The sequence below is a fragment of the Leishmania braziliensis genome, chromosome 36 (assembly GCF_000002845.2).
Source record: "Leishmania braziliensis MHOM/BR/75/M2904 complete genome, chromosome 36".
Classification (NCBI taxonomy): domain Eukaryota; phylum Euglenozoa; class Kinetoplastea; order Trypanosomatida; family Trypanosomatidae; genus Leishmania; species Leishmania braziliensis.
Genome location: NC_009327.2, coordinates 443861 through 456159, shown reverse-complemented (window position 1 = coordinate 456159; position 12299 = coordinate 443861). Strand labels below are relative to the sequence as shown.

At 56.4% G+C, this 12299-nt stretch overlaps 4 protein-coding genes across 4 annotated transcripts; all 4 read right to left on the bottom strand.

The window, feature by feature from the left end:
* Nucleotides 1-3081: 3081 nt before the first annotated feature.
* On the bottom strand, nucleotides 3082-3999 carry LBRM_35_1270 (putative short chain 3-hydroxyacyl-CoA dehydrogenase; the record flags this gene model as incomplete). Its single annotated transcript, XM_001568699.1, has 1 exon — nucleotides 3082-3999. The coding sequence occupies one exon, from the start codon at nucleotides 3997-3999 to the stop codon at nucleotides 3082-3084; it is 918 nt and encodes a 305-aa protein (XP_001568749.1).
* A 967-nt stretch (nucleotides 4000-4966) lies between these two features.
* On the bottom strand, nucleotides 4967-6334 carry LBRM_35_1260 (hypothetical protein, unknown function; the record flags this gene model as incomplete). The annotated part of the gene is made up of 1 exon (XM_001568698.1): nucleotides 4967-6334. The coding sequence occupies one exon, from the start codon at nucleotides 6332-6334 to the stop codon at nucleotides 4967-4969; it is 1368 nt and encodes a 455-aa protein (XP_001568748.1).
* A 1243-nt stretch (nucleotides 6335-7577) lies between these two features.
* Nucleotides 7578-8693, bottom strand: LBRM_35_1250 (conserved hypothetical protein; the record flags this gene model as incomplete). Its single annotated transcript, XM_001568697.1, has 1 exon — nucleotides 7578-8693. The coding sequence occupies one exon, from the start codon at nucleotides 8691-8693 to the stop codon at nucleotides 7578-7580; it is 1116 nt and encodes a 371-aa protein (XP_001568747.1).
* Nucleotides 8694-10045: 1352 nt separating this feature from the next.
* LBRM_35_1240 (conserved hypothetical protein) lies at nucleotides 10046-11686 on the bottom strand (the record flags this gene model as incomplete). Its single annotated transcript, XM_001568696.1, has 1 exon — nucleotides 10046-11686. The coding sequence occupies one exon, from the start codon at nucleotides 11684-11686 to the stop codon at nucleotides 10046-10048; it is 1641 nt and encodes a 546-aa protein (XP_001568746.1).
* Between the last annotated feature and the right edge of the window lie 613 nt (nucleotides 11687-12299).

Below are 12299 nucleotides of genomic sequence, written 5' to 3'. Positions count from 1 at the left end.
GCGCCCAGGGTCCTGCTCTCGAGAGCCGAGGCGCTGGCGTCTGCCGTGCGGGGCAGCAGGGGGCCCTGTGAGACCCCGCACTCTGCCTGCAGGCCACGCTCCCCCCCCCCGCCGTCGCTTCAAGCCGCGGCATGCCATAGCCTGGTGTGGTGGCTCTCCACGCACTGGGCTCTCCGACGCCTCGGTGACGCCACGGGGGGGAGGGGTGTGCGCTTGTCGTGCTTGCGGCATCGGTGCCCCGGCGGCCCAGCCGGCCGCCTGTACGAGATGGCGCGTGCCGCCCGCGCATGGCCCCCGCGGCCGATCGGTCTGCGTCTCTTTCTTGCTATCGTTGCTGAGTTGTCGACCCAGCTCATGGTGAGCGGGAGCTAACACGACCATGCAGGGATGTCTTTCCGGCACAGCGCCGGTCTAGACCTGGAGGCGGACGCCAGAAGTCCATAGCTGTACCCGAGGGACAGGCTGCCGCCTGCTTAGCCTCCTCCCAATGAGTGGGGTGCCGGGCCCTGCTAGCACGGGGAGGTGGCTGGAATCAAGGCGATTGACGCCAGCGCCCCCCCCCCCCCTGCAGTCCCACAACAATCAGATGAGGAAGGAAAAATACACTGTAAAAGACAAAAAGGCGAGCGCAGACGATGAACAAGAGGAAGAGCATGCAGGTGAGCGCTGCGTAATGGCGACATACACAGGCGCTCGCCCGCAGAAGAAGAAAGAAAGAGAGAGAGAGACATGAGGCAAAGACAGTGCAAAAGACGAGGTCAAGGAAGGCGGGGGAGGAGATGGGGAGGGGGGAGGTACCGGAAAAATCCAAGGAAAGGAAAAAAAACTACACAGGGCACTGCTCATCGCCACAAGATGCGGAAACCAAGCAGAAAAGAAAAAAGAGGTTTTGCATGCAAAACGGAACACAGAAATGGAGGTTTTGTTGTTATTCCTCAACCAGTCACCCCGTGCCACACCACTGCAAGTTGCGGATGCTGCGAACCGCGTATATGTGGCGCTGGAGAACTGCCAAAGGTTGAGTGAGTCCATGTGTTCAGCACCGCAGGAGGACACAGTGGTCGAGGAAGCAGGTGCGGAAGACGAGTCAGAATACTGATGCAAGTGAGCTATCTTAGGGTGACATTCGTTAGCTTTAGTAGACATTGCCAATTACAAGGAGCGCTGCGAGTTCGCATTTAAAGAAGCAAAGGGTTTCTCCTCCCCCAAGAAAATCAGCGGTGAAAAGGCGAAGAAAAACCGATCGTGTCACGACTCAGTTGAGATACGGCACGGCAGAAGAGCGACCAAGCAGGAAAAGCGGTCCTGCAACGAAGTGAGTGCAGCGAATACGTTATGAGAGGGCGTCACAAGCAACGGTACGTGTACTGTGCATTCGTGATAGGGAGACGCAGACACACGTATGGGAGAGGTGACGAAGCGTGCGTGCGCCATGCACCGTGTCTGCGACGGAGGAGAGGGAGGTGCACAAGTCATTTTTTTAAAAGAGAAATATGACGAAATAAACAAGCAATATGAGGCACAGCAGTAGAGACAGGGACAGGAATGCGAGAGAGAATGTAGAACTGAGAGAAGCAGGCGTACATCGGGGGTACTGTACCCTGCAGAAAACTGGCCTCAACACACGTGAGAGCAGCAAGAACATGGCACCGCCACAGAGGAAGAGAAAGCAAGAAACAGCCATTAAGCAAAAGACACGCAAAAGGCTCCGTCCTGCGATACTAACCGCCGAGTCTCCTTGTCCACGAGAAAACACGTCCACAAATACACTAAAACTAATGTGCATCGTCTCGCAGGGCGCCATCCAGTACGTGCCTGTCGTGGTACGGCTGCCTGTGCGTTCCTCTCTCTGTATGTCTGCCTCCTCTACGTGCAGCTTCACCTTTCGTCTCCGACATCGCTCGATGCGCTATTCGTGTAGGATGTCGTGGCAAAGAGACTGACGCTGAAGAAGCGTCGTCAAGTAAAAGTGACACACAAATACCACCATCGCAAAGCAAAAAACAGCGTAACCCTTGCGCCCAGTCGACGGAGTACATACCCGCTCACGAAAGTCTCGCGAGGCATCGCAGCTGACAAATGAGTAGAACCACCCTGCTCACCAGCCTGCCACAGGGCCCGCCCGATCGCGCGGTGCGAAGCAGCGCTAGGCACGCGCTACGGCAACGCGCCGGCTCAGTTGCCGGAGCGCCGCCTCCTGACTCGTACTCGATCGGCCCACACACACACACACACGCGCCGCCAGTCACCTCCCTCTCCGGGAGTGCTCAGGCTCGCCACACCAGTAGGCAGTGGGGAACACGGGTGGGATGCGTTCGAGTCAGGTTCACGCCCCGCCCACCACGCAGAGGGTACAAGGGTGCTCACTGTCGCATGTGGCTCCGACACAACGCCATCCACAACCCCACCGCCGATATGCGTAGCGCTACATTGCGCCAACCACCCCCACCCCACGGAGTGAGGTGTCCCCCGGCCATCAAAGGGATAAATACGCAGAGAAAGAAGAAGCACAAGAGAGAGACAAACACACGAAGAGTATCAAACACGTCACGTTTCAGTGAATAATGCGCACACTGATCGCCGTGTCGTCGCTTGGGAATACGCAAGCTGAGACCTGAAGAAATGGTGGGATCAAGTGCTGTTTTGCTGAAGGCATGCTGTCGGCTCCTAATCACAGGCGATGCATCTCACACGTAGGCAGCTCCAAGGGGCACCTTTGCCGTGATGCACCCAGCAAGCACGGTGGTTGATATCACACACACACACACACACACACACACACACACACATGGAAAGAGAAAAGTGCGGTCGGTTAGGAAAAAGATGGAGAGCAACCTGGTAAGGAGCACCTCGAGGGAGCCACAATGCCACAAAGGGTTTCACCGATATCGTACACAGAAAAAGAAGAAGAGTTCGATCGCCGAAAAGAAAAGAAAACGGAGACCATTCGGGATGGGCGTCAGCCATTCTCGGCCTGGACGGCCTCACAAGCTCGACCAAGTGAACCGCCGCTGCACCTATGCGGAGGATGGCACCAGGACCTCAGGGCTGAACGCGCTGCCCAGAGGAAAGATGCGTCTTTCAGGAGTTGATCTTGTGTCCCTTGCTGTCGTACTTGTAGTACCCTTCGCCAGTCTTTTTACCAAGCTTTCCAGCGGCGACCCGCTCATTGATTAGGGGTGAAGGCTTGAAGAGCGGCTCGTCCGGGTACATGTTGTGCCAGCCGTCCACAATGAACTTGATCACGTCGATGCCGATACTGTCACTGAGTTCAAACGGACCCATCGGGTAGCCGCAGCCAAACTTCATAGCCGTGTCCACATCCTGGAACGTCGCGACACCACGCTCGACTAGTCGGCACGCCTCCATTTGATAGGGCACGAGAAGGCGGTTCACGATGAACCCCGGAGTGTCCTTTGCAATGACGGGGATCTTCCCCACCTTCTTGCAAAAGGCGGTCAGCTGTTCGATTACCTCCGGCTTCACCTCCTCGGTGCGCACCACCTCCAGCAGCTTCATCATCGGCACAGGCGAGAAGAAGTGCAGGCCAGCGAAACGCTCCGTTCGGGTTGTCACGGACGCCATCTCGGTGATACTCAGCGACGATGTGTTCGAGCAGAATACCGTCGACCTTGGTGCCAGTTTGTCCAGACGAGCGAAGAGCTCCTTCTTCGCGTCAATGTTTTCCACAATCGCCTCGATGATCAGCTCCGCGTTGCCAGCAGCCACGGATTCGCTTGTTGTGAACGTGATGTGAGAAAGCACCGTGTCCACGAACGTCTTCATCTTGCTTTCATCTCTGTCGCATTTTTTGTTGGCAATGCGCAGCAACGACGCTTCGATCATCTTGCGCGACACGTCCAGCCGCGCCTTCGAAATCTCCACCACAGTCACTGGGACACCCGCCTGAGCTGTAACCTGCGCGATACCGCCACCCATCGTGCCGCCGCCCCACACGGCAAGCGACTTGAAAAGCGCAGAGGGGGTGCATCGAAACATGGCAGAGAGAATGTTGATAGAGGCCAGAATAATTGACAAGAAGAAAGGAGATGCAAGTGTTGAGCAGAAAAGTGAAGTGGCTACACAAGGGCCAATGTTGCACGTGGCGGGTGCTCCCTCCAATGGTGAGCAGCGTAAAGGATCGATGGTAGATGAACTGTCTCCTCCTCACTGTGGCGTTTGATTTCCCCGGCGTAGTGATGGAGAAAAAAGGGTCCAGTGAAGTGCTGCGTGGGAACCCCAATGGAGAGGGAGAAGGGGCGAGGGTAGAACGAGACTTGGAGGTGAAGAGGAGAGCGAGAGCAGAGCCAAGGAAGACTATAATGTCAACCCAATGTCCTTGGGTAGTAGCGGCATTGCGTGAGCGGCAGTAAACACGAGAACACAGAGACGGAGGTGTTCTGCACAACCATGCCGATACTTGCAATACTGGTGGTTGTGCATTACACGTAGAAGCAGTACGTCAGAGGAGACTTATCAATCGATTCGGGGTGGGGTGGGGGTGGGGGCGAAAGAAGAGCCGGCGTTGGTGCGGGTGGAGTTTCTTTCGCTTCTTTTACACGCCTCCTGTTTCGTTCCCCGGAGTTCATTTTCCGCACCATTCAAGGCACTTTACCTACTCTGGGATGCACTTTACTTACCTCCGCATTCTACCACTCATCCCCATTAGTATGGCGCAAGGCTCAACGTAGCCCAAAAAGAGAGGGGGAGAGAAGCACAGCACTAACGTAGCGTTCCATGTAGAATGCCATTGCCATCACATCAACAGTAGAGACAGAGAGAGAGAGAGTAAAGGAGAGCAAAAAAAAAAATAGAGTGGCAGAGACGAACAACAAACGTTTGCATAGTGCGCAGCGACCTCCCCCCTCTTCCTTTTCTTTCTACTCGCGGAGAAGAGGTGAGAGCGAGACAGAGGTGAGACAGTAAACAAAACAAAGAATAGGAAGAGGTGCCATAGGAGCCCATTTTACAAATCTCCCTCATCCTCGTTGCCGCTGTGCGGCATCGCCGGCGCTTCCTCCAGCTTTGGCGCCATACGCGGAATGAAGATGTGTCCGCCTGAAACCTCCTTCTTTGCCAGGTGCGCATCATGAGACGCCACAAACTGCATCAGGCCCTCGGCGGAGAAGGCGCCGACAAAGTTGTAGTACTTGGCTGGGCGGTCCAAGGAAAGGAAAAGGACATCGGGGAAGCCATTCTGGCCCACATCGAAGTACTCGCGCACGGCATCGCTTCCTTGCCGGTCTACGACGACGAGGGACACTTTTTGCGCCTCTAGCCCCATCATTTCCAGCAGCCTGACCGCGAGAGTCGAAAGCACCGCCCCGGCCTTCTCCTTTGCTGCTGAGTCGTCCGTAGAGTCGACAAATACAGCGAGACAACGGTGCTTCTTGGGCAGCTGCACGCACTTCTTTGCCCAGCTTGCTTGATCCTTCACGAAAATCGGTTCACGTGCTACCTGCAGCCGTTCCTCCTCTGCAATATCAACCTGCCGCTCAATCAGCTGCGTCATCATGTAGAGGCGTCGACTTTCTGCTACCTTGAGAAAGTGCTGGTTTTCCGTAGATTTGGCCTTCGCCACAAGCGCGGCGACAGTGTCCGTGATGTGCGTCGAGAGAAACAATAGCGCCTCCCGATAGGAAAGCGAGGAGGAGGACGTGTCAGGCATTCGAATAACACGGTCGAACTCGTTGCTGTCTCCGATATCGTCCCCTGCGGCCTTGTGGAGCACTAGTAGGGCCGGTAGATTGTCTTTACTAGTGATATTGTACCGCTGCGCGATGATGGTCGCGTTTGGCGCCGTGAATGCATTCGGCACGACACCGAACACAGCGTCGGAGGCGAAGCGATGGCTGAGAGCGAGGTAGCCGCCTGGGGTGTAACTCTTGGAAGGAAAGTAGAGAACATGCGGGAGCGTGGGGTACTGGGGGTACTGTGCGAAGAAGTGGGCGAGATCGACATCGTTGTGAATCCGATGCGTGGCGGACGACGAAATGCACGACAGACTCCACGAGAGGATGTTCGGTATGTCAATACTGCCTTGATAGGCAATGGGGAGCTTCAAGGCCTTGCCACCCTCAGCAGGCGTATCGCCGACGCCTTGGAAAAATAAGATGACAGGGCCGCTGCCAGCGTTCATGGCTTGCACTAGTGATTGTCCAGTTTCCGAAGACGCGGGCACGTCAGCCACCTCAATGCCAAACCCATCAAGCTCCGTCGAGATGTTCCGTAGCAGCGGGGCCCAAAACGTAGGCACGGCGGCGCTGTTATGCTCAAAGACGAACACGACGAGAGGGTTGGAGCTGAGGGTCATGTGCTGACGGTACGACTCCATGGTCGTGAAAGAGTACACTAGCGGACCGAAGAGGCCGACGACTCCGTCACCGTGTGTGCCTGTTTGCGCCACTCCACTCTTGAGACTCGCTGAGAGAAGCAGCAGCAACACCAGTATGCGCATGGGGGAGTAGCCGCCCCACTGGTCTCCTGTCTGGTGGCGTGAGAGCCAGTACCTCATTGTAGCTGAGTTCGAGCGCGCCTGTGCGAGTGCTCAACGTGAGATGCGTGTGTGTGGGGGGGGTGGGGGGGTGTCTTGCTCTACTGCCGAAATTGGCGTGGACCGTCACAGCTCATGTAGACAAAGTGCCTCCGAGAGAGAAGAGAGGTGCTCTGCGTCGTATGTGTTTTTCTGCTCTACGTATGAAGCACAGAGAGCCCGAAAAAAAGGATCCCAAGGAAGAGAGGAGGGTGAATGGCGTTGCATGAACCCCTGCGTACGTGGCCGTGCTTGAGTGCGCACGCAGGCCTCACATCAGTTATTGAATGGAGACGGAGTCACGTTCCACCCTGCGCGAGAGAGAAGGGCGGGAAGACCGATGTTATCCCAGGGAGAGAACAAGCGAATAAGGAAGGCCAAAAGGATGGAGAAGGGAAACTTTCGTACGCCACTGTTGTCTTACCTCATAATCTCGCGATGGGGGGAGCACACCTCGCAGCTTACCAAAGAGACTGACTTGGTTGCTGCTCCACTGATAGTTCGTTTTTCTTCGGTTGGGTCACATACACGTCACACGCCGCGCACTCAGGACCAAAAAGGCTTGCACGTCTATACACGAGGAGAACCAGAACACGCCGACAGGCATAGCGGTACCGCGAGAGAAATGGTGTGTGTGTGTGGGGGGGGGGGGTGCTTGTTTGTGCCTGTGTGGGTATGTGCGTGTGCATGCAAGATCGCCCATGAGAAGAACAAGCTAAAGAGTACGGGGAAACCCCACCCCACACCCGCCACGACAATCAACGACGGAGGGAAGAAAAAGCACAGCAAGTGACTAAGGGTAAAACGAAACGGGGAGGGGGGGAGGGGGAGGGATTCAGGCTTGGGTAGCACCCGCTCACTCCAGTACAGCACTGTAGGTATCTCACTGAAAAAGACACTCACCCGCCTCTTTAGCCCTAATACATCTGCCCCCAAACCGGTGCGCACTCGCGCAGTCCACAGAGTATACGTTACAACGCACTGCCGACTACAAATGCTCGTAGGGTGAGGGCCTGTATCTGTGGGACTCTTGGCTGAGGTACGACTAGCTGGCAGCAGCAGCAGCAGCAGCAGCAGCCTCCGCGTCCATCATGGCCTTCTCGCGAGCATCTCGTTGCTTAATGTAGTTGATGTAACCAAAGCGCGCGTGGGTCCAGTACCATACCTGGTCCTGGTTCGGAAACTCCTCCAGCGGCCTCTGCCACCAGAAGCACTCCTTCTCCCAGTCCTTCGGCACACCAAATGGGCGGATAAAAGTGCGACCGGGGTAGTACATGTTACTGCTCATTGCCCGCATCACCGTCACCGACATGGCGTTGCGGGCGATGAGGTAGAGTGTGCCCAACAGCATCATGAACAACGGAATTTCACGCCACCCAACACGCATGTTGCTGTCGCTCCACGAGCGGAACCAGTTGTACCGCTCCACCTCCGACACGAGTCCCTCATCTTCCATGCCAAAGTAAAACTCCTTCTTGCATTGGAGCTTCGGCACCTCGTAGCCCGGTGGCGGCCAGTCTGGGTTCCAGGAGCGGGTACGGATAGTAGGCTGAATCTCGTCCCACTTGGTCAGTGAGTGCGACCAGTGATACCACGTCTGCCGATTCAGAAGTTCCTTGGGCACACTACGAAACCCAGGACGGTTGCGCTGCCACGCCTCACCAGGATAGTAGAACTCCTCCGCATCCCATTGCTCTTTAACCGCGTACGCCGCGGCTACCTTCGTGTTTACGCCAGGCTTTGTGTACTCGTCAAAGTACTCGTACAAGCGGTACTTGGGCGGCGTGTGCAGACTGCCATGGTTTATTGTCGTGTTGTCCTCACGTGACCCCTGGTAGAACTGCTCACGCCCCTCCGCATTGCGGAACTCAGACTGCGAGTTGATGTTCTCGTCGACGCGGTGGTAGTCCCACTTCTCCCGCGGTCGCTCCGTGAAGAAGCGCTGATTCTCCAACTCCTCCTTCGTGACACGGGTCGATTTGCCACCGTACGGTAGCGTCCAACCATGAAAACTGGCGAACTGAAAGCCATGGTAGTCGCGCCGAGACACCCAATACGCGAAGCTGCTAGAAGGTGCGAACACAACGGCGACACCCGCAGCAGTGAGGGAGGGCCGGCGCACCGCCACACGCTGAGGCAACGTCGACGCACGACGGAGCATTGTACTAGCCAAAAAAAAAAAAGAACAAGACCCAGTGCCCAGACGAGTGGGGCAGATCCACGCAGTGTGCTCCGATTTCAGGGAAGTCGCACGTGACTATGCAAGCAAGACTAAAGAGGGGAAACGCTCCGATAGGGGCACACCAGAGGAAAACGCGAAAACTGAAGTAGTAGAGAGGTCACGTGCCCCAGGGAGAAGAAGAGCTACAATCGAAAATAGCGATATGTGACGTCTGCGTGTGCACCTTCGAGCGTGCTCGTGTGTGGTCGAGAAGAACACCCGAGTTGCGGAATGGAGGGACTGGGGCCAGCGAGAACACTCCAAAGCACGACCACCAACCCGCCCTCCCTGTGACCAGGGAACAAGTCAGATACAGAAATCGATAGCGACAAGACGACCGACAGAAGGGCGGTCGCACCTAACAGAGGCGCATACAGAGTAGTGACATGCAAAGAGGGATTCCGAAGGCAGCGTGGAAAGGAAATCTCTACACCCAAGGAACAAGAAGAAGAACTGGGGAAAACACTATACAACGTCGGACGTTCGCAGTGAAGCGCGACCGTTGTTCCTCTTGCACTGAAGACGAACGTACGTATACAAATACACGCAATGCACGCACAAGTAAGACCAGCAGAGCCTGTACACCTCTGTGGCTCCTCTGTGGGCTAGAGGGCGATACTACGTTTGCGTGGGCTGGAAAGTAGAGCGGAGGGGGATAGTGATGCTTGAATGGTCACCCACACGCACATGCGCGTACTCAGTGGCACTCTGTCAACTCCACAGGAAAGCCACTAATTGTCTGGGATGAGAATGAGCACGGCCCTTTCTGTTTCTTCGGCGATCAATGAGAGCGCTGCATGTAAGGGGAGGGGGGAGAGTGCGGTGTACAAGACAAGTGCGAGTGGCCCCGTCAAACACAATGAGCGTCCTCGGTGTCGTCGAGGTGAGGCGGTAGAAAGACATAGAAAAAGGAGGCAGGTGAAGCAGGCGTGATGGTTGAGAGTGCAAGGCGAGCGAGAGCCAAGCAGCTACAGTGATGAGTGCAAGTCTTGAATGCCTGTCAGCGTCCGCGACAGGTGCTGACACCCTGGGAGGCACAGAAGCCGCACTGTAACAGAACATGAGGAAGCCTTCAAACGAAAGGTAAAGAAAACCATCACGGGTTACCTAGGCTTTTGTGACGACAGTGACATCCGTTACCGGGTTGGGTTGCGTGAAAGAGAAAGCAGAAGTAAAGCGCAGCAGCTGGAAAAGCGAAAAAGAAAAACGCCACATGTCTCACGCTGAAACAGAATGAGAATACTTCATTTCACCGTTGCAGTCACACGCGTGGCAATGCACGATGAGAATCTTCAGCGAGACCACCGCTTTCGACTCCCGCCAGTGGTGCTGATGCGGCCCAAAGTCGCCTTGGCAGCCATCGCCCGTGGCGCCCTTCTCGACTCTTCCCGCGCCAGGTGTACATAGAGCACCTGCAGGACATGGTGGGACTCGTGAGTCAGGAGCTCTGTCAGGGCACCGAGCTGCATGAGTTGCTGGAGAAGCGATACGGATGGGTCTGAAACAGTCCACTCTCTGATTGCAGGACTAGGTCTGCTTCCTTCTTGGATCCTCGGCGTCTTCTGAGCCGGAACTCCGCGGACGTCGCACTGCTGCAGGAATCCTTCCGTGCTCAGTCGCTGCAGGACGAGCTGAGCTGCCTTGGCAGAAATGTCGAAGGGGCACTGACGCGTGCGATAGGCCTCTACGTCGTCAGAAGTCAGTTGCCCGCGACCACCACGCGCGCTAGGCGATTTCGTTAGGACGAGCGCGGCAAACAGCAAGTACGTCAATTCTGCTGCCTTCAGCCCGGGCCGCTCACCGTCCGAGCTGCTCTTCCCTATCAGGCGGTGGACGCCATCGAGCTTCGCCACCTCGCAGGGTTGCAGCGCCTCACCAGTGCGTATCGTGTCACCCGCGCCCCCGCACCCCTCGCCGAACGAGCAGTTCCTAGCGTCCTCTTCCTCATAACTCACAGTGTCGACTGCGGCGCGTTCTCCGTCAGTAGAAAGAAAAGGCCGGCATGAGGCACGGTTTCTGGTCATGGCGGGCATGACCGTGGCGCTTCCTTGCGCTGCAGCACTCGCTAACACCGGCTCTGACGAGAAAGAGCTCTCCAACCCAGAGCGCAGGGGATCAGAGGGCGTCACGACCGCAGCACTCTGTGCTCTTGCCGTCGCCTCTACCATTCTCGGGGCAGTCCTATCGGTCACCTGACTGTGAATCTTCAGGAGCAACGGGTGTCGTAGAGCGACGGAGAAGAGGTGGTGACTGGTGTCCATCGACCCGAGGTGCACACGGTGCTTGACCTCGTCCTGGTAAAGGTGAGTCATATGCTCGCTTGCCGGCGCAAAACAGGGAGGCTCATAGGAGGCTGGGGTCACCTCATCGTAGTAGGTGAGGCGCATCGTGAGCACCCGCTCAGAGAGCAGCGGCGGTAGACTTTCCACCACATCCATCAGCCGCCCCAGGATTGACGTGAGAAGAAGCTGCACCTCTTGCTTCGTGCACCGCCGCTTGCGATAGGCCGGGATGGCAACAGCGCTGCCGCTACTCTGCGAGAGTGCCGTCGTGTCGGCACCACCTGCTATCGTTGGTGGGGTGTTGAGCGTCATCTGCGCCCGCTTGCCGTCATCCGTGTAATTGAAGCCAAAGCAGTAGTTCTCCAGCAGCTCTCGGCACTCCGCGTCGAACACGCAGAGGGACATCTCCTTCAGGTAGTGGCGATTTAGCGCGTCAAAGGCACCCTTCTCAATCCACTCGGAGATCGTGATGGACTCCGTGGTTGAGGGGATGAGCTGGCGAAGCGGGAGACCGAGAAACGGGCGCTGCTCAAAGGCGTTGTCGCTGCAGAGTCCCCGCGCATACGTGATGCACGACACGGAGGCACGCACAAAATTACGAATCGCCGCAAGGCTCTGCGTCTGGCTCACGGCCGCCACTGTCGACGTCATGATGAGACGACAGTGGCGAGCGCAAGCGGTGAGGAACGATGGAACACAATAGGCGAATACTTCAGCTAAATAGCACAAAGCAGCACGCGGCGGGCACAGCTCGCTCGCTCTTTTGTTTTATATTTCGTACGAGCAGTTCCCCTCTGTGAGGAGGAGGAACAAACCCTGTGGTGGCCTGCAAGCCACTAGGGTAGAGCACAGGCGAAGAGAAAGCAAAAGCAAGAGGCGCCAGAAAGAGACACGGAGGGAATAGGAGGAGATATGGAAGAACCCCCCCCCCCCCCCACCACCAGCGGCAGGAAGAACGGAAAGTAAAGTGAGGAAGAGTCAGACAAGAAGAAGAGAGCGTCACATTGTGGCACTCCACAGCTCTAGAAACACCTACATCAAGGCACACGCATGCAGAGCAGAGGCGAGGGGCACAAAGATGTACTCTCGGATACCGACTGGATAGCATCAATGCCGTTCTCCATCCCCGACTTGAGCGTGCCCCAACACAACTCCCAAAGGTGCTACGCTCCTGCAGTTGCGACGCGGAAGCAACATCCTTCGAACTAGGCGTCAAAGTAGGCCATGCGGTGCATAGGTGTCTTTTCCTTTCAAATGAAATCAT